The sequence below is a fragment of the Branchiostoma lanceolatum genome, chromosome 7, assembly GCF_035083965.1.
Source record: "Branchiostoma lanceolatum isolate klBraLanc5 chromosome 7, klBraLanc5.hap2, whole genome shotgun sequence".
Lineage (NCBI taxonomy): Eukaryota > Metazoa > Chordata > Leptocardii > Amphioxiformes > Branchiostomatidae > Branchiostoma > Branchiostoma lanceolatum.
In genome coordinates, this window is record NC_089728.1 from 1034546 (window position 1) to 1053689 (window position 19144).

Here is a 19144-nt window from a genome sequence, read left to right on the forward strand (position 1 = left end):
TGGTTGTGTCCACAAAGTGTCTTTTCATTCAGAATCAGTAAACCATGATTTACACCCCATGAAAAATAAACAAGCCTGCTGCATTCCAAACAGAATGAAACAACACAACCTGAGGGAAATTTTAACGGAATGCTTTCATCAAAAACAATAAGCTTGAACATGCAGCAACTAGAGCACCTTATGCCATTTAAATGCAGAAAGAACACTTAGAAGCTGCCACTGTTGCAATATTATTCCAAATGTCTTCAACCCTGAAGTATTAAGTAATTAGATCCATTGGAACTACTGGAAATTATAAATTTGATTTTCAAATACGATGGGTGTCTTTTCGTAATGTGGTTAATATTACTAGATATACAGCAGTTCAGTGTGAGAAGTTTTAGAATGTAGTAAACCAGCTGCTGCCATATACCCACAAAGCTGGTTGAATTCCCTGCGTTTTTATTCCATGTAGCAGGAAAGTTAGTATTCAGAGTGCCAATTGTAAGGATGACCTTCACCAGCATATTATGTTTCCCAATCTAGAAACATTTTCAAGTTCATGGCCAAACCTGTTCATGGGCAATATGGTTGTCATGAATTTCCAAAGGGCCTTTCTTCTTCTTTGTCTTCTGTAGAAACCAAATGTTTTATAAGTGATCAGTATATAGTATGACTCCAACATTGGATTAACAGCTCAATGTTTGTGTATGGTAGATACTACAGATTAGTGTAGTGGTTCAGTAGCCTACATCCAACAAGGGGTATGTGCGTATAGATAAGTGTACACTATGGGAGAAATTAATTTTGGGTTATATTCACCAACAGAACGTAGCAAATCTAAATCATTCCATTATTCAGTTTACTTTGAGTATATATCATTGGTTCATTGTTTTCTTCTCAGGTTTGGATCAGAATAGGGCTGATTTTGTTTAGATTGAGTGAAATTTTTCAGGCTTCTGTCATTACATTTTTCTTGTTGTTGTTTTCTCTTGATCTTCACTTGATTCTAGTGTCAAAATGTCAAAATGCAACGGGCATATTAGTGTTAATCTTCCGTCAAAATCAGCTTCTAAAGTAGAACAGTTCTACAGAATTTATTGAAAGTTGAAAATCAAAAATCTGTATACAAAACATTACTGAAACAAAGAATTTGAAAGTCTTAAAGTCATTGGTGAGGCATGTCATTGGAAATAAGGAAAAACCTAAAACAATGGGCATGCTAGTGAAAGCAAAATTTATTTGGCCTGAACGCCAAAATAAAAATTTTAAGAAACTGTCTTAAGGTCAAAAATAACGAGACTTACGTCATCAGACAATTCCCTTCGCTGACGCTACGAGAGGGACAAATAATTTAGTATGGCAGAATACTAAGAGAAATGCCACTCTTTGTGACAGCTTGTCTTAACTATGCCTGCTAACCTTTGCATGCAACATGGATTTGAGATCTTGTTCTCTAAGTTCAGATAAACATTGCCTATTCTTACTTAAGCTAACAATAGTAATGCAAATAGTGAGTGGACTAGCCAGCTGCAGTGGGGAGGGGGGTGACTCTTACAACTTTTGGAACTCAAAATGACTTGTCTAGTGTATGCAAATCAGGCTGCTGCAAGCACATTTGATATGGGGTGAATTTCTAACAACACTTTGTTTAAAAACTGAAGGTATTGTATGGGCAATGTTGCACGCTAATCTTTGCATGGTGTCTGGGGATGATGCAAATTACACAGCTACATTGTACATTAGCTCATGCATGAAAACAGTGCAATTGATGACTTGGCATGTTCTGACCGGGTCCCAAATAAGCCATGCATACAACTGATGATGCAGCAACAGTGACAAGCTTGTAGCAAACATGCATTGGTAACTGATAAAAGGTGCTGCAACGTATTTTACAAGAATCAAAATTTAGATAGATAGAAAATCATTATACATCCATTTTGACCGTGTGTTTGCTTAGCTTGAATGTAATGCCTTAGCAATCTACTCACAATACATCAGCTACACATTCAAAACAAATTGTATGTATATAGTACAATGTATTATCTTATAATGTATTTCATACATTGCAAAACAGTTATTGAACTCACAACACATACACATGTACCTTACCAGCTTTGAAAGCAATGCAATTGGTATGTAGAGGTTAGTTCAAATAAATCTGGCAATTTGTTATCAAATTGATGTGGCCTAAAACAAAGGTACAAACATACAGTAAACAGAGTTTGTTTGTTGGTTTGTTTGTTTGTGGTCCTTACCTCTCCGTGCTTGACCCTGTTGGAGGGTCCGCACCAGTAGGACTTGAGGAACAGGAAGTAGGGAGGTTTGGGGACGCCGTACTTTCCGGGAAACACAGCCTCGATGTACCACGTCACCACCAGGTACACAGCCGTGTCCACCTGTCAACAAGTAATAATTCCATCAGGTCGGTAGAACATACTTTTAGGATTTTGGAGTTTTCTTTTTGACAATTACGGTAGGAATGTCTCTCACCTGCTTACATTTCACTAAAGGAGTTTCCAAGTAAAAAACATAAACACACCACCAACATTGCCAGCAACATGGACAGGGAGAAGTTGTCGTACTATCTGCACTAAAGTTGGATGCTGTTATGCTGTGTGTATATATATATACTCTATTTTTACTATGGGCCAGTTATTGCCTGTAATAAAGAATTAATTATGATAATTCAAGTTGTACGTTCGTCTGTATTTTTGTGGATCAGTCATTACCAGCGAGACCTGCCTAGGCTGACCTAGTGTAATGACAAATTCATTTCTAGTAGATACAAATACAAAATACACACACCAGCAACATGGCCAGTTGTCATCGAAGGATGGCGTGGTGCGGAGATTGGACAACGTGGCTTTTAACAACCCTTACAGTTAGATGTGCGACAGGTCGTTCAGTCAAGTATAACCAGCTGTTGCCGCACCGCGTGCCTACGAAGCTGGTGTGTTACGCAGAAGGGTGGTTATACCGGCTAAATAGATACAGTTACACACCAGCACCATAGACAGGGAAAATTTGTCCTCCACAGACAGTGTGTTGCGGAGGTTGGACCAAGTGGCACCGATTGTTGCCTCCTCATAGTAGATGACTGTAAGGATATTATCCACTCATACAAGGAAGAACCCACCTCACTTATCGAATAATAATACAAATGAACTCACCAGTAACATGCCCAGCACCATGGACAGGGAAAAGTTGTCGTCCACGGAGGGCGTGTTGCGGAGGTTGGACCAGGTGGCGCCGATGGTGGCCTCCTCGTAGTAGATGATGAGACGGAGGCCAATGGAGGCACAGGTGTTGTGGAGGAGGCAGGAGGCGGCCTTCTGGGGGGCCGTCATGTCCTCGTACGAAGTCTGGATGAACTGGTACGGCATGTAGTTCAGGTACCACAGCACAAGGCTGAACAGCAGTGCAACCTGGGGATATACAAACAAGCAGAAATATTTTAAAACCTAACATGCTATTTCCATACATAGAGTAAAGATTTCAACCAGTCCTCTCTGAAGTTGATTTGACATCACTGGATCTGAGCGGAAGTGTGATGTTAGCAATAGGTTAAAGGTGCCCAGCTGTCAGTATCGGCCCCCGTCTGTTGAGGGATGGGCTCTAATGCAGATTGCCTCTTTCACTCCTCTTAGGAAATAATCCTGTTCAGTGTCCAAAATTCTGAATTCATTCAAGCTCACCGAACATCCTGGAGACTCGATGTGTACATGTATATACTGAGAGATGAGCAAGAAAGTCGGTCTTTGTCACCAAACTTATGATCCTCGTGGGTCCACTCATGAAGGAGCACCATGATCTGGCTTTGACTGCCTCTATATACAGAGGAAAAGGGATGTACCTTTGCTTGTGAGAAGAACACAAAATGTACCTTTGCTCGTGAGAAGAATGTTGAGATCATGAAGCACCATGAGATGGATGCGATGACCCAGAGCAGCCAGAACACCAGCAGGAGCAACAGGTTGCTGTGGGCCAGGATCCCGGCGAACTTCAGCACCAGGCAGATGGGCACCACCTGTAACAAGCAGACTATTAGCTAGAAGGGTGTCAGGGTGTCTTCTGGACGCCCTACGCTAATAAAAACACCCTCTTTTTGATGGGCATAACCTGCAGCAGGCAGACTATTAGCTAGCAGGGGGTCAGGGTGCTTCTGGATGCCCTACACTAAGAAAAACTTAGTCATTGCGCCGTCTATCCAAATGTGTTGATTGATAAATTGATATGATTGTAATCAGTGGCAACGCTGCAATATCCAGTTATCGTGTATCAGATAATCTTGTAAAAACACCCTCTTTTTGACGGGCACAATCTGCAACAGGGTGACATAGCCATTGCTCTGTAAGTTGATATTAATGGTAGAGTGTTCGCCTTGCACACGGTAGCTCATGAGTTTGATTCCTGGCCGAGTCATACCAAAGACTTTAAAAAATGGTACATACTGCTTACTCTGCTTACCACTCAGCATTTGGGAAAGAGTATGGCAGGAACCAGGCCAGCCAGTTTACCAACCTAGGTGTGTGACGCCATTAGGAAGTTTACGGGGTATGCAATACAATTACAAGCAAATACAAACAATTCCCCCCCCCCCCTTACACACCGTGAGTAGTAGGAAGAGCAGGTTCTTGAGGAACCAGGCAAGCCAGTGGACCCAGTTGGCCAGCCCCATCATCTTCATGCTCTCCTTCAGACGCGTCTCTTTCTCGAACACAAGCTCCTGCAGGTGGGGGAGATAAGGATTAGTTTGGTCATAAGGTAAAGGTAAAGATAGTCCCATAGCCTTTTTGAGACCGTAGGGGCAGTGGGCTGTCATCCACTGTGTCTTGGGCATGGTATTGGAAGGCAGAGCCCATCCCTTTCCTTCCACCGTCTTTTACCTCCCCAACCACGGTCAGGTACCCATTTTTACACCTGGGTGGAGTCCTGTTAAGTGCCTTTCCTAAGGGCACAACGTCGGTGGCATGTCAGGTGAATCGAACCCAGGACCTCTTGGTTCTTGGCCGAACACCATAACACCAAAAATGAATTTTAAGTTTCCAAATCAGACACAAATTTTTGTGAGTGTGCTAAAGGTTCATACAGTGTGGTTATCTTTATGTCCCTTTCTACAAGTCTGAACAGTATCTTATCTTGTGGCCTGTACTGACCTTGACCCCGCCCACATTTGACCTTGACCTGCGGGTGACCTGTACTGACCTTGACCATCATGCCTGCGGTGTAGATGAAGGCGAGGGTGAGGATGAGCGGCAGCAGGAAGCTGATGGTCTGCAGGAAGGTGTCCTGGCGCCACTTCGGGTACGGGAATTGCTGAAACAGAGTTGGAGTGAGACTGTTGTCAAAAAGATGCTACAAGCATAATGTATCATACATCGTATTACCAATGTCACCATACATAACAATAACTTTTGTCAGTTTCTTCTATGATCCTTTTCATATTTTCTTTATCAGGATTCACACATTGAAGATGGAACCTCTTTGACCTTTTTTCTCCTTATTCACAGTTTCATGTCATTGCTAACATGCTGTATGACTGGTCAACAGATTGGTTGACTGACTGACTGACTGGGAGACAGATTGAATGATTGATTTGTTGGTTGATTGATTGATTGATTGACAGATTGGTTGATCAACCAGTACCTGCAGTTGCATCTCCACGTCCTGAAGAGCGGCGGCAGAACCGTTGGCGGCGGCCAGATGTCGGATCAGCACGGAATCCACTGCAGCCTGCAGCACCAGGAACCTGGCCTTGTAGTTTGCCCGATCCCTGCAGCACAGGGCAAAGGTCATGAGACAACAGGAGGGCAGAGTTCATGACACAGGGCAGAGGTCATGAGACAACAGGAGGGCAGAGTTCATGACACAGGGCAGAGGTCATGAGACAACAGGAGGGCAGAGTTCATGACACAGGGCAGAGGTCATGAGACAACAGGACGGCAGAGTTCATGACACAGGGCAGAGGTCATGGTATAGCAAGGAGGACACAGCAGAGGGGAGGTCATAACACACGGCAGGGAGGTCAGGGGTCATGGTACAGCAAGGAGGGCAGAGGTCACAATACAGAAGTTAGGGCAGAGGTCATGGCAAAGAACTTTAGGATCTAGAAACAAATAACTTTTTTCTCAGGCCAATAACTACAAAGAAACAAAATCATCTTTGGCTTTTGACTTAACGTGCTATCCAAGAAAGAGATCTAAACAAATCAACGAAACCACAACTGGGGAGAACCTATCCTTACCCTGCCGTGCGTGGTCCCGGTCGGGAGAACCCTGGGTAAGTTCTCTCTGTCGACCACGTCTTGCGAGTTCCCGCGATGTCGTGGGAGAGGCGGATGGCGTAGTGCACGTCCTTGGGCAGGGCAGTGGCGTTCTGCTCGACGTAGAACACAATCGCTGGGGAAGAGATGCGACAGTGTGGTTACACAGCAGTAACTTTTGTTTGAACTTTTGTTTATTCATGAGATGCTAAAAATCAGCCTGCAGGCCACTTCTCATTGAGGGAAGAGGTAAGGGTCACACAAGATATAACAGAGATACAGATTATATCATTAAAGTCCTGATAAATCTATCAACATTTATCATTGTACATACATAGCACAAAACGCATAAAAGAGTGAAATATGGTCCGTGTACGTTCCTATTTTGACTGGGGTGTTTTACCCATTAGCTTAGCGTGGTGTGAAGACTAGCCGACTGCTGCCCACCCCTGTGTCAGGGACCCCCGCAGCTGTCTATCATATAAAAAACTGGATACAACAAATACAAATCCATATAGAGCACTCCTTGTAAGACTAGTTACCTCCGTAATAAGTTGTCTGCTCCTCGGCGACAGTCCGCGCCATGTCGAACTCCGAGGGAAACTCGACGGTCGCCGGCTGCTTCTGCACCTGGGCAGCTACCTGGCTCATCAGCTGGGCAGCTGGGTGGCAGACAGAATTCAGCACTCTTGACACTTTGAAACTTTCTTCATAAAGTACAACTTCACAGACACTCTGTCTGAATCATGTTGACTTTTTACAGTAGTTTGTAATACATATAAGAATTGGTAATGACATGTGCTTCTTAAAATCGTAAAATTGATATTATAACGGAATATCTGATTCTTATTTCTGTATCTATATAGCCGGTATAACCGCCATTCGGCGTAACACACCAGCTACATTTCATGTATCAATACATTGGATAGTATTATATGACAGACAAATACAACCCTGTGGGAGGACTGGTGCTGGGGAATACACCATTGTTGTATTCTTTATATGTTATAATCATCTGAGAAAAAAATACATTTTAATGTATTTCAAAATATGCCAAGAATAATCTCAGACAAAAAATTTGATCATCTAAATTTGGTTGGCTATTTGAATTTTTAACAGCAGTGCACACTGTTGTAACAGTTGCTATTCAATATCTGAAGGAATACAGTTGACAATGCAAATATTTTTGTGATATCAATACAGTAAATACTGGATTTACTACTACTATAAATCTTACATTATTGTGCAACCATACAACCATCAACTGCATGGCTATAGTGGCAATACTTTCTTCTGATCATCAGAAACTGAGAGGATAAACTTACTCAGGTTGTTTTTGGGGTAGTAGGCCAGTTGGTTGGGAGTATTTCTAGCCATGGCCGCCAGCTGGGACATGTTGAGGGTTCCCTGAGCCTGTGCATTGCCGGTCTGGGCTGCTTCAAATCCTGGCTCATATGTAGCTGCGGGAGAAACAAACACATGTATAGTCAAACCTGGATTGAGAAACCATTCAATGGACTGAGGAATAATGGTTGCTCAGGACAGGGTGGGGTTAACTACAGTCAAACCCGCCCAAGGCGACCACCCGGGGGACCGAGCAAAAACGGTCGTGAAAGCCGATGGACAGGTGGTCGCCATGAAGAGGATTCCACTCACAACATGTTTCCAGGTCGAGGTGTTCAAAGACAGTGTACTACATAGATGAATGGAAAATTATGTGATTTTAGACAGCATGACCCCCACAAGTTTCAATTCGCATTGACAGAAATATTCTACAAAAATTTAATTTTCGCCTAGGCAGGTTTGACTATATGTAAGAATGGACAGGACTGTTTTAATGTGGCTTGTGACTGGAGGTGGTTGCCTGCGCCAGGTGGTTGCCTGACCAGGTTTGACTGTATACATTAACAGTGTTCAACTTATCACATTTTACACATTTTACAGATGGCATTTGTGGAACTGTTCAAAATCAATGTCTTAGCATTTTGTCAGAAGTCATCATGATTTTGGTTTCTTATACATACAGTAGTTGCAAATTTACATGACAGTCTCGGGTGTTACAAAGACGGTACTAATTGTTACTTACAGAAGCAGTTGTCTGTGGCTGTCAGGCCTCTCCTGCAAAAACAACAGCCAACAAAATCTGTCAACTTCAACATTCAAAAGGAAACATTTGACTCCAACGTACAAAAAGTAATTATAAGAATCCAGTGGTTCACGTAAGAAAAACTATGGGCTTCAAACTCCCTGAAAATACATAACATTACTCCTTTCTGAAACCAAACTGAGACTTTTTTTCCATCTGTTTGCAAATGCAAACTTTATCTTCATAAGACATGTAGAATTTTAAACCATCCATACTAAATGGTACAGATCGGTGGGTGTATTCGAACATTTTATGATTTTTTGCAGAAAAGCTGCTTACCTTGCAATAATCAGCAGTGCAAACAGAGCAATAGGGACAAATATCTCGATGAAGGTACCGATGGGTCTTCTGATCTGTTGTGCAAGGAAGTGTAAAAGGGTAATTTGTTAGACTTTCACAACCTGTTCTTTGTATATCAAATGTATCTGTCCTAAGCCCAGCAGTAGGGTTTGGGTTGGCGTTAGGAAGGGCATCCAGCCGTAAAAACTCTTGCTACAAAAAAGGACTTGCACTTGATGAGGAGTTCTGGGGCTCCCCCATCCAAGTGCAAGCACGTCTCACCCCCAGATGATGGGGAACAAAAGACGTTAAATCGGATAGAGAGAGAATGTTATGACAGTGTATGTACTTGTGCATTGTATGTATGGTTAGAAAAATGCTACAACATCCTTTTTTTTTTCATTTTCCTGCATACATGTGTCTTTATTGGTTATTTTAGTGTGTGTACATTTGTAGAACAGCACCAATTAAACATTCAGCACCAAGGACAGGCTTTGTTCTTTGCAAAATGCAAGGTTATAGAAATGCTCCAATAACCTTTCCTTCATCTATCTGCACACATGTAACATGTGTGTGTGTCTGTGTGTGTGTCTGTGTGTGTGTCTGTGTGTGGGTCTGTGTGTGTGTCTGTGTCTGTGTGTGGGTATGTGTGTGGGTCTGTGTGTGTGTCTGTGTGTGGGTCTGTGTGTGTGTCTGTGTGTGTGTCTGTGTGTATGTCAGTGTGTGGGTCTGTGTGTGGGTCTGTGTGTGGGTCTGTGTGTGGGTCTGTGTGTGGGTCTGTGTGTGGGTCTGTGTGTGGGTCTGTGAGTGGGTCTGTGTGTGGGTCTGTGTGTGGGTCTGTGTGTGGGTCTGTGTGTGGGTCTGTGTGTGGGTCTGTGTGTGGGTCTGTGAGTGGGTCTGTGTGTGGGTCTGTGTGTGGGTCTGTGTGTGGGTCTGTGAGTGGGTCTGTGTGTGGGTCTGTGTGTGGGTCTGTGTGTGGGTCTGTGTGTGGGTCTGTGTTTGGGTCTGTGTGTGGGTCTGTGTGTGTGTATCTTTATATTCTACCATCATGTCAGATATATATTGTATTCCACATACAGTATATCCAAACGTTGATTCTTATTTCAGAGACCTGTGCCTTTCCGATGTTCAAATAAGAAGTTTTTTGTTCTCACTAGAAGGAACTGGCCCTGCAATATCTAAGGCATGGCTGTCACGTCAGATCAATGTAGAGAAGAATTTCATTAATAGCTTGAATGATCACGGCTCAATAAAACCTACGTAAAGAATTTAATCTAAGTCCTTGTCATGCCCACATTGTCATTTTTGCCTTGTCCATGGCAACAAAAGTCTCAGGGTCTTTTCATTTTCCTTTTGTTATCTTGAGGCATCACAGCAGCAAAACAGCTCCATGGCAACCAAACCCTCGCAGCGGTAAAATGAAGTGGCGCTTATTGGAAATACCTACCCTGCTGATTAATGTACATACACAGCCGCCAGCGTGACAGGCAAAAATGCAAACTACAGTACTTGGGCCACTACAGTGAAATTGCTTGTTTCTGGTACAAAATCGCCAATTTTGGTACAGAAATGTGAGAGCTAAGAGTAAGAGTCACTGTATGTAAGATTTTCCCCAGTGTGTGTTGATGGCTATAAAAGGTGTATCCTTAGATGCATTCGGCTTTCTTTGCAAGGCACCCTGTTGACCTGGGGACTGTGTCTAAACAACCTGACCACTGACCAAAATTGTGTCTAATATCCAGTGTATATGGGACACTTAGGACCCTGTGTGATCTATTTATTTTGAATGCAATTATGGATAGAAAACATGAACATGAAGCAATTCTTGATAAATATTTACCATCATGATAGTATATATATGTATCATATGTATCATAATTCCATAGATAATGTATCCAGTGCATCACACAAGGCCCTTACCCCGAGTCTGCTCCATTTTAGACCTGGTTGTGGTTGGTTGTGGCATTAGGCACACTGTTGACTGGTGTCAACTATGCCAATGTCTTAACCATGTCTCATCCTACCTATACCTTTTCAATAAACATGGGTCTCCTAAATCATTCAGGAAGAATTTCTAAAGTCCAAACATGCATTGATGTTAACCATTTAACTGCATTTGTGTGGCCAGCCAGACATGTGCAGGAGAAGCAAGTGTCATACAATAGGAGCAATTAACAGTTGCAGTACTGACGTCCCCAGGGAAATGCATCATTAACACCAGCCTGACGTACACAGGACTGAGTAGCCCAGCAACAAGTCTTACCCGGTAGATCAGGTATATTAGAAGCGACAGGTGTTTTGAACTAGACTTAATGATGTACACCAGCTACCAGATTTGGACTCACAGTTCATATTCCAAAATAAATTAACCTATGATTAGGCCACAACAATTTAATTTCTTGGTTAACGGACATGAAAAAATTTTAGAAAAAAAAAATCATGAAAATTTTCATGATTTTTTTTTCTAATTTTTTTTTTTTTTGAAAACAAAAATCCGTTTACCAAGAAATTAAATTGGTGTGGCCTTATAAAAATGTAGGTGCACATAAAAACATGAAATAAAGTAGAATGCCAGCAGAATTGTTCACAAATATCTACTAGGTATACAGGTGCACCCACAGTGAAAGATTTAAGTGCACAGTTCAGATTTTGCACCCAGAATTTAATTCACTGAAGATTTTTGTAAAGATACATGTTGGGTCATCATGTTGTGAGCAATTGGATGACTGCTGTTACAATAGGGAGCAGTCATTTCAGACAGAAGAATATTTATCAAATAAATTGCTAGGAGTAATTTTTTCTCCCTAAAGTTAACCTGAAACCCAAATTTTGAGCCGAACTCTTGGAAAAAACCAACATCCCTACAAAGTATTTTTAAAGGTATTTTATCTAAGCCCTAAGCTAAGGGACTGTACTTCACACAAACCCTGTGGCTATTCCATGATGCCGCCATATGCAGGAAAAACCCCAAGCCTTATCCGAGCTTAACCTTGCAAGTCCCACTGGATTTATAGATGTTCAAATTCATAGATGTTCAAATATCTGTACTATTATAGTAGTAGAGCCACTGCAACATACGGGGCACAATCTTTTTGGTTCACAATGTTCAGTGAGGCTATGAGTCGGACAGAACCAACCGCCGACAAGGATAAAAGACTGTCACAACATTTTCCATGAATGTCATACAACGCAGGCACGTAGGCAGGTAGGCAGGTCATACAACACCTCCGCACATGTCCCGAAACTGTCTACTATAATAGTCACAGCATATTCTGAACCATCTATGAATTTGAACATCTCATACACTCCAGTGAGCGCACCTTGCAAGGTTCAGAGTCGGACAGAACCGACCGTCGACAAGGATAAAAGACAACATTTTCCATCACTTAAGACAGCTGAATGTCATTCAACACATCCGCACATGTCCCGAAACTGTCAGTCATATGCTGTCATAGACACACTGTATGTCTCATGTGACTGGAGGCAATAAGTATATGTACGTTCTGAAAAGGTCAATGTGGTTAAATTAAACCTTCATATGGGATTAACTGAAAAGGCTCAATTTGCTTGATTAAGCTTGATATATGCTTATGTCTAGCCTTTGCAGTCTGGAGTTGTGACGGCTCCCCATGCGAGCTCTTTGCCTGGATCAAGGCTCAATTCAATCTGCCAGTAATCCATTAAGTTCTTGAGCATGTCCCAGACCAAAAAGCTCCACTGGCATTCAACCATGTCATTTCCAGTACTGTACATCATGAAGGGTGCCAGAGGTCGAAATAATTTATTTTCTCCAATAAATGATTCATGATAACAAAGGAGGATTATCTTAAGTTGCTATATTGCATGTTTTTACTATTTTTTTCCTACAATTTCATAAAGATTTTACTGTAAACTCAGAATGAAGGTGAATATTTGACACCCTGCACACTTAGATATCAGATTTTAAGGCAGCACAATACCACTCCCTTTCTACTAGAGGCTGCAACCAAAGAGCCAAATCTGAGATTTTGAATCATTTATATACAATTATAGCTTTTATGTACATTGTACTAATATTGTTATATCTGATTATGCTGTCCATTGTAATGTCTTGTCCTTGTCAGCGGGGCTAGCCCATTGTAATAGCAACAGGCTAGTTGGGCAGCCCTGGCTGTGCTAGCCTCTACCAGGCTCCGAGGGATGGCTGGAAAAATAGTAGAAATTGGCCTAATAGAGTGAATAGTGTGCCAAGGGAGTTAGCTACGGAGAGAGGGTCCAATCTGCCATCGAAATGGAACCTTACTGTATAGCGGACCTACCCTGTATAGCGGAGTACCTCGGCTGATTTCTACTATTTTCCCAACGATAGGACGGAGCCTGGTAGAGGCTAGGCTGTGCGTGCTGACCAGCCAAACCAATAAATAAATAAATATGAAACAAATGATCCCACCTGTAGCTTAATGTTCTTCCAGAGTAGCAGAAGGAACTGCCTGCCGCGCAGACCCATGGTGAGGTGTGATGGCCGCCCGCTCGCTCCACTCTACCTCCGCATGCCGGTTCTACGGTTTCCACGGCAACGGCGCTGTCACGGGTGTGATGTCACCGGGCAGAGACGTGATTGGCTGATGGCAGCTGAGAAGGAAAACAGTTCTTAGAAAAGATTGCTTTGAACAGATTTTGTGTAAGATGGCTGGAAGGGAATTAATGTAATGGAAATTTGAGGCAACACCAAATGAATATGATTTTCCGGTTCTTTGAGCCTGGGGAAAAATGAAGTATTTGGGCTCAGATTCAAGCTTTTTCCTAGCCCTTTACATGTCATTCTCTTGCTCTTAGCTGTCTGAGAACCAAAGAAACTGAGAAGGAACTGATTATAACATACCAGTCCTGTACATGTACAACACAGCAGTGCACACCTGTAGCACTCTGTGATCATGGGCCACACTTAATACTAGTACTGGCAAAATTACCATCATGGACTACAATTTGGAAACACTGGATAAATATATCTCTATGCATAGAATATACTGCATGAAAGTTGATTAAAATTAAGAGGTTTCATGTCCAATCAGATTCAGAAACCAGAGAGTTTGTCACAGTTGAGGGTGTTGCTAGCTGTACAGCACAAATGCAATGTGTCTTGATTCAAGTAGAAGATTTCAGAATTTCCACATTGATTTTTGTTGGTTGCCTTAATGCCTAATACAATGTACCAGTACTTTAAGATCATACCAGGTCCTATCTTTCTGTGGTACAATTGCATTTGTGAGTTATCTTCTCCGTATAATCTACTATAAACATCGCTTCCGCCCTTTTACAATAGACATTTAGAGTGCTTATGATTACTACCGGTTTTACTAGTCAAGTAAGTCACTAGTAAGACTCAGGTCAGAGATGATTATATCACAAGGAAGTGAGAGTATAATCTTGGCTCCAAAGCACTTTCCACCCAGAGATAAGAGTCTTACAATTTACAACGTAACAGCTTTTAGCATTGTTAGATTAGATTTGGCCAAACGGCAGGGATGACAACATACCACACTGTGTAGTAACTAATGAGTCAGAACTCATGACAGGGTGAGGACAGAACAGGTAAATATCACCTGACAGTTGTGTATGAGACACAGGTGTACCTGAACAGGTGATATGCCAACAACACAGTATCTGTGAGAAGACAGAAAAGTGATTCAAGGATTTCAAACCTTCTTAAGGACACCCTAACCACGTAGACATATGTTATCACGTATCAACTTTAACACAACACTATCTCATGTAGAATATTTATTGATCTAAGCGCTAATCCGTTTGCCTTGGTCGGCCTCCATGCAAATATGTCAATTTGAGCTGTCATGTCAAAACAAGGCGTAAACAAACAAACACATCCTTGACTACTGTACAACACTTTCAGCAGCAGTCACTATATCAAGAGAATGGAGAGGGAACCTTACCTTGCTGCTGCTAACTATTACTACTACATAGAGTTTTAAGTGATGTTTCATGATATAATTTGAGGGCCGGTAGCACACGTCGGTTACTACGGGAATCAGCCGGTAGATAAAAGATCTCCAGGTAAAAATAAGGGGAATGAAATACTACAAAAACCTTCATTACAACAACATTGAACAACATACAGATAGCAGCAAAACTTGACTGCTCAACTTGTAGGATGTGTAAGGGAACATTCCAGGCTTACAGTTACATTGCTGTTGGAACTGTCCTCACACACCAGGTTTCCCTGTCCACATGCAGTAGGAAAATTAAAGCTTTCTATGTGAAAATGAGGCCATAAAGCACTAATAGAAACCTTCACTACAATTTAACAATATACATAAAGTAAAACCTGACTACTAGAGCTAGTAGTAGGATGTAAAGAGAATATTCCAGCCTTACATTGCAGCTGCAACGGTTCTTGTACCAGGTTGTCCTGTCCCCCGACGTTATATAACACCTTACACAATCGGTGTCAGGTGGAGACACCCTGTGACGACACATGAGCTCACCTGCTTTATCATGCAAATGAGAGCCAACCTGTCCGTCAGGTTGCTGACCCCTTCTTCCCTTTCACCCTGCTGAATTATGCATGCTGCGTGTAACAGTTTATTATATCCTTGAATAGAAAATACCTGTACAGCAATATCTGGATCACGAAACATTAAACAACAGTCCAGTATGATGCTAAATTTCAGTTACTGTGAAAGAAGCCTGGTATACTGTAAGAGGGAAAATATTAGTGTGGGTCTAATTTTGCGGTAGGGAAAAAATGAAATGTTTGGGGTGGTTTGAGTTCATATTATCATTCAGGGTGTTACTGTAAAAGAGGAAATGTTCTGGGTGGTGTTAATTTTGTTGTAAAGATGCCTTCCTGAAAACATAAAACTGCCATGAATATTTCCCCTTTTACAATACTTCTCAAATCAGGTGTCACTTAGGCTCTTTACTATAACACAATCTGCCCTACAGGTTATTACAATCTGCCCTACAGGTTATTACAATCTGCCCTACAGGTTATTAACCTCTCTGTTGTGCTGAGTCACTTCAAAGTACGGCCGCTGTTGTAATTCAAACAATGGGTAATCTAAAGATTGTGAAATAAAGAAGCTGCCTGCACATAACCACTGAAGTGTGAAAATTGTCCTCCAGCCTGGAGATGTAAGGACAGCTAATTATCATGAGCTGATAAAACCTAAAACATGGTTCAGTTCTTTCAAGGACATTATATATTACATCCAATATAATATATTATAATGTCCTTGGTTCTATCATCTCTATGTGCCATTTTCCGCAAGCAAGTTGTTCACTTTTTTTTCTTTATCTAGAAATTGTATGGGCCTTTTTTTGCCCTGTTAATTGTGCTATATTTAGTACTACTGACTATCTTTTTTTTTTCTCAACAGATTGAGATTTGTGCAACATTAGAAATTACATATCTGGAATATAAAATAGTCGATATTTAATTTCTGAATGCTGAGTCTTCTAACTTTTAGGGTCGTATACTTTTAAGAATCAAACATTTCTTTGGGGCAAAATTGCTTTGCAGGAAATGTATATCAGACAAAAATTTCTCCATCACAAATTGGTTTTGGCCAAGGAGGAACGATTTCTAGATTCAGTGACTTTCTAACAGTTACCTTTATAAAGCAGACAAGGATATAGGGTCATAATGAATTCTAAGTGACCGGCACGACAATTGGAAAATACACCTCTACTAGTCCCCTGCATACACATACACGAAATGAACAATTTGAATAATGCAGGTGACACATTGAACAAAAGAGGCCTAAGCAACAGTGTGCATGATGAACAGCTCTGTGTGGCCAGCCTATGGGAACAATGTCTCTGGTAATGCATTATTGATGACAAGTATGGCAGACTCCGTCCTCAGGTCTCATGGTTCAGGGGATTTTAAACAAGTGCTTTTCAAAAAAGCTGGCGTTTTGTCTACGTTCATGAGTGTGAATTGTCTTTTCCCTTTTCTTGAAGTAAAATCTGCCAGAGAAAGTCACTCAAGGGCTGTTGAGTCTAAAAGAAAAATTGTCATTTTGGGAAAGGAGTACTGTTTTAATAGAGAAAGGCAGATTGGGGAAAGCAATTTTGAAGTTACGGCACTTAACTTAAGTGCTTTTGAAAAAGCTGGTCTTGGCCTACAACTTGTAATTATTTCTAAAATGTACAATAGGCTCATTATAAAAGCTATCAATGTAATTATGTACATAGCACGAAATAAAACATACAATTTGAAAAAGAACCATTGAATCATCAGCACTATGGTAATTAAGTGAAATAGAAGTTCATAACAGCTAAGGTTCTATCTAAAATGACTACCAAATGTCAAACAAGTGTTCAAACCAATTAACAGCTACCTCATCCCTATTATTCTGGTTTCCGCATTTGCAACATTTCTTCCTTATTTTCCTGGATAATTTTGCTAAAATTCATGAAAATTCCCATATTTTTGTGCCGAGCTGCGTCACTTTCCACGTCCGTATTGTCTGAATGAAGTCGATACTAAACAATGGAGCATTTGCTACTGTAACAAAGGATAGCTGTTTTGCAAACAACATCAAGAGCCCCTGTTTACATCGGGAATAGAAGTTAAGTGGCGAGTGTTTTGCAAGAATCATGTTACCGCGCATAGGAGCCGCTGCTTGGTATTTTCCATTACAATAAACAGAAAAATTTGAATGCCGGGTTTGGAATCTATGAAGTCCTGTTCATAAGACAAAGGCCTTGTATATATCAAATGAATATCTAAAAATAACAAAAATAAAATATTTATTTATTTATTAATAAAAAAAATAAGAATATGATATTCATGAATATGGTATTGATAGATTAATATAATATTAATATATATTTTTGATATTTAATATCTAAAAAGAAAAAAATCCATGCACGGACTGGATCCCGGATCCTACGGATCTGAAGCACTTCGACGTTACCAGTTGAGCTAAGTTGTAGTGTGTACCATGCGCCAGTGTACATAATGCTTTAACCTCACTACATGGTATCATTTATGTCGATTTTTGGTCGTTTTCTTGACGAAAAGGAAGGAGGGAAGGAGGGAAGGAGGGAAGGAGGGAAGGAGGGAAGGAGGGAAGGAGGGAAGGAGGGAAGGAGGGAAGGAGGGAAGGAGGGAAGGAGGGAAGGAGGGAAGGAGGGAAGGAGGGAAGGAGGGAAGGAGGGAAGGAGGGAAGGAGGGAAGGAGGGAAGGAGGGAAGGAGGGAAGGAGGGAAGGAGGGAAGGAGGGAAGGAGGGAAGGAGGGAAGGAGGGAAGGAGGGAAGGAGGGAAGGAGGGAAGGAGGGAAGGAGGGAAGGAGGGAAGGAGGGAAGGAAGGAAGGAAGGAAGGAAGGAAGGAAGGAAGGAAGGAAGGAAGGAAGGAAGGAAGGAAGGAAGGAAGGAAGGAAGGAAGGAAGGAAGGAAGGAAGGAAGATAAAGAAATTAGTATCTGGCACGAAAGAATGATTGTAAATGAATATTCAATTATCAATAATGTAGATATCAGGGATAGCCTATTTAAAGGGGCATATTGTGACATGAACATAAAACAAAATTCTTTGTTTTTGATTATTTTTCTACATCATTAGTTGAATCTACCTTATTACGCTGCACAGCAATATTCATCACGTACGGATGCGACTTTGTAGTGTCGTGCGAACGTCTTGAAGAAAATTATATACGCAATCCCCACCGCCGCTTGAATTGGCCGCCATCTTGTCCAACATTCCGACGAACCACCGAACACGCGATCGAACGCCCGACGTTCTGAAGTTCGTTCACTTGTGGTGATTTTCCTGTGACGCTCGAACTCCGACCATAACGGTCGATTCGGATTTTTCGTAGCGTTCTACGCTGGCTTATTTGCATATTAACTTGCGGGACGGAAGTTAATATTTAGATGAACCAGATTTTACGCGTTTTGCGTTTTTCGTCGTTTATCAATGGTGGAAATGTGACAAAATGACGGGAATATGTTGGAAATAAGTAACAAATAAGTTACAAATGTGAGCCTTAGTGTAGATCTTTCAAATTCTTACTATTTGTAGTTTTTGCCCACCAGATTCTACAATATGCCCCTTTAAGACTAAGAATCTTAGTACAAGTGATTCTGTTGCTACTGTATCGAAATGCGTGAAAATGCGTACCTCGACCAAGGACTATATAATGTCCTTGCCTCGACAAAGCTTCTGGCGGGCTGAGCTTTAGGGACGTCCCTCGGATAAGACGATAAATGGAGGTCTCGTGTTTGAGGAGAGCCACACTTCGAGCACGTTGAAGAACTTGAAGAACCCACCACACTTATCGATAAGCATGCAATACAAACAAACAGAAGTAATCATCATCATAGCTAGAAGTAATAACCACCCACCTGTCGGGCTGGTGAAGGTCGCCAGGAGGGGTCAATATGCCCTTCTAGTCAGTCGGGATGGTCCATTTCGAAGAAGGGGAAAATTAAAGATGGGACTCATTTTTCCGTTTACAATATCAATATGACTCA

At 41.5% G+C, this 19144-nt stretch overlaps 1 protein-coding gene across 4 annotated transcripts in view; it reads right to left on the reverse strand.

Moving 5' to 3' along the window:
* Positions 1–15138, reverse strand: part of LOC136438490 (phospholipid-transporting ATPase ABCA3-like) — a 35948-nt gene extending 20810 nt beyond the window's left edge. Inside the window, exons 1-15 of one of the 4 annotated variants that reach the window (XM_066433292.1) lie at positions 15039–15138; positions 13099–13280; positions 8670–8743; positions 8331–8362; positions 7570–7704; positions 6787–6906; positions 6227–6380; positions 5629–5755; positions 5188–5298; positions 4592–4708; positions 3866–4009; positions 3153–3407; positions 2238–2378; positions 1287–1313; positions 552–611 (exon numbers count right to left, since the gene is read on the reverse strand). In XM_066433292.1, the coding sequence (XP_066289389.1) occupies positions 552–611; positions 1287–1313; positions 2238–2378; positions 3153–3407; positions 3866–4009; positions 4592–4708; positions 5188–5298; positions 5629–5755; positions 6227–6380; positions 6787–6906; positions 7570–7704; positions 8331–8362; positions 8670–8743; positions 13099–13155 (1554 nt within the window). In that variant the 5' untranslated portion in view covers positions 13156–13280; positions 15039–15138. The remainder of the gene's footprint in view (positions 1–551; positions 612–1286; positions 1314–2237; positions 2379–3152; positions 3408–3865; positions 4010–4591; positions 4709–5187; positions 5299–5628; positions 5756–6226; positions 6381–6786; positions 6907–7569; positions 7705–8330; positions 8363–8669; positions 8744–13098; positions 13281–15038) is intronic. The other 3 variants (XM_066433293.1, XM_066433294.1, XM_066433295.1) reach the window with 3 other exon arrangements.
* Positions 15139–19144: the final 4006 nt, after the last annotated feature.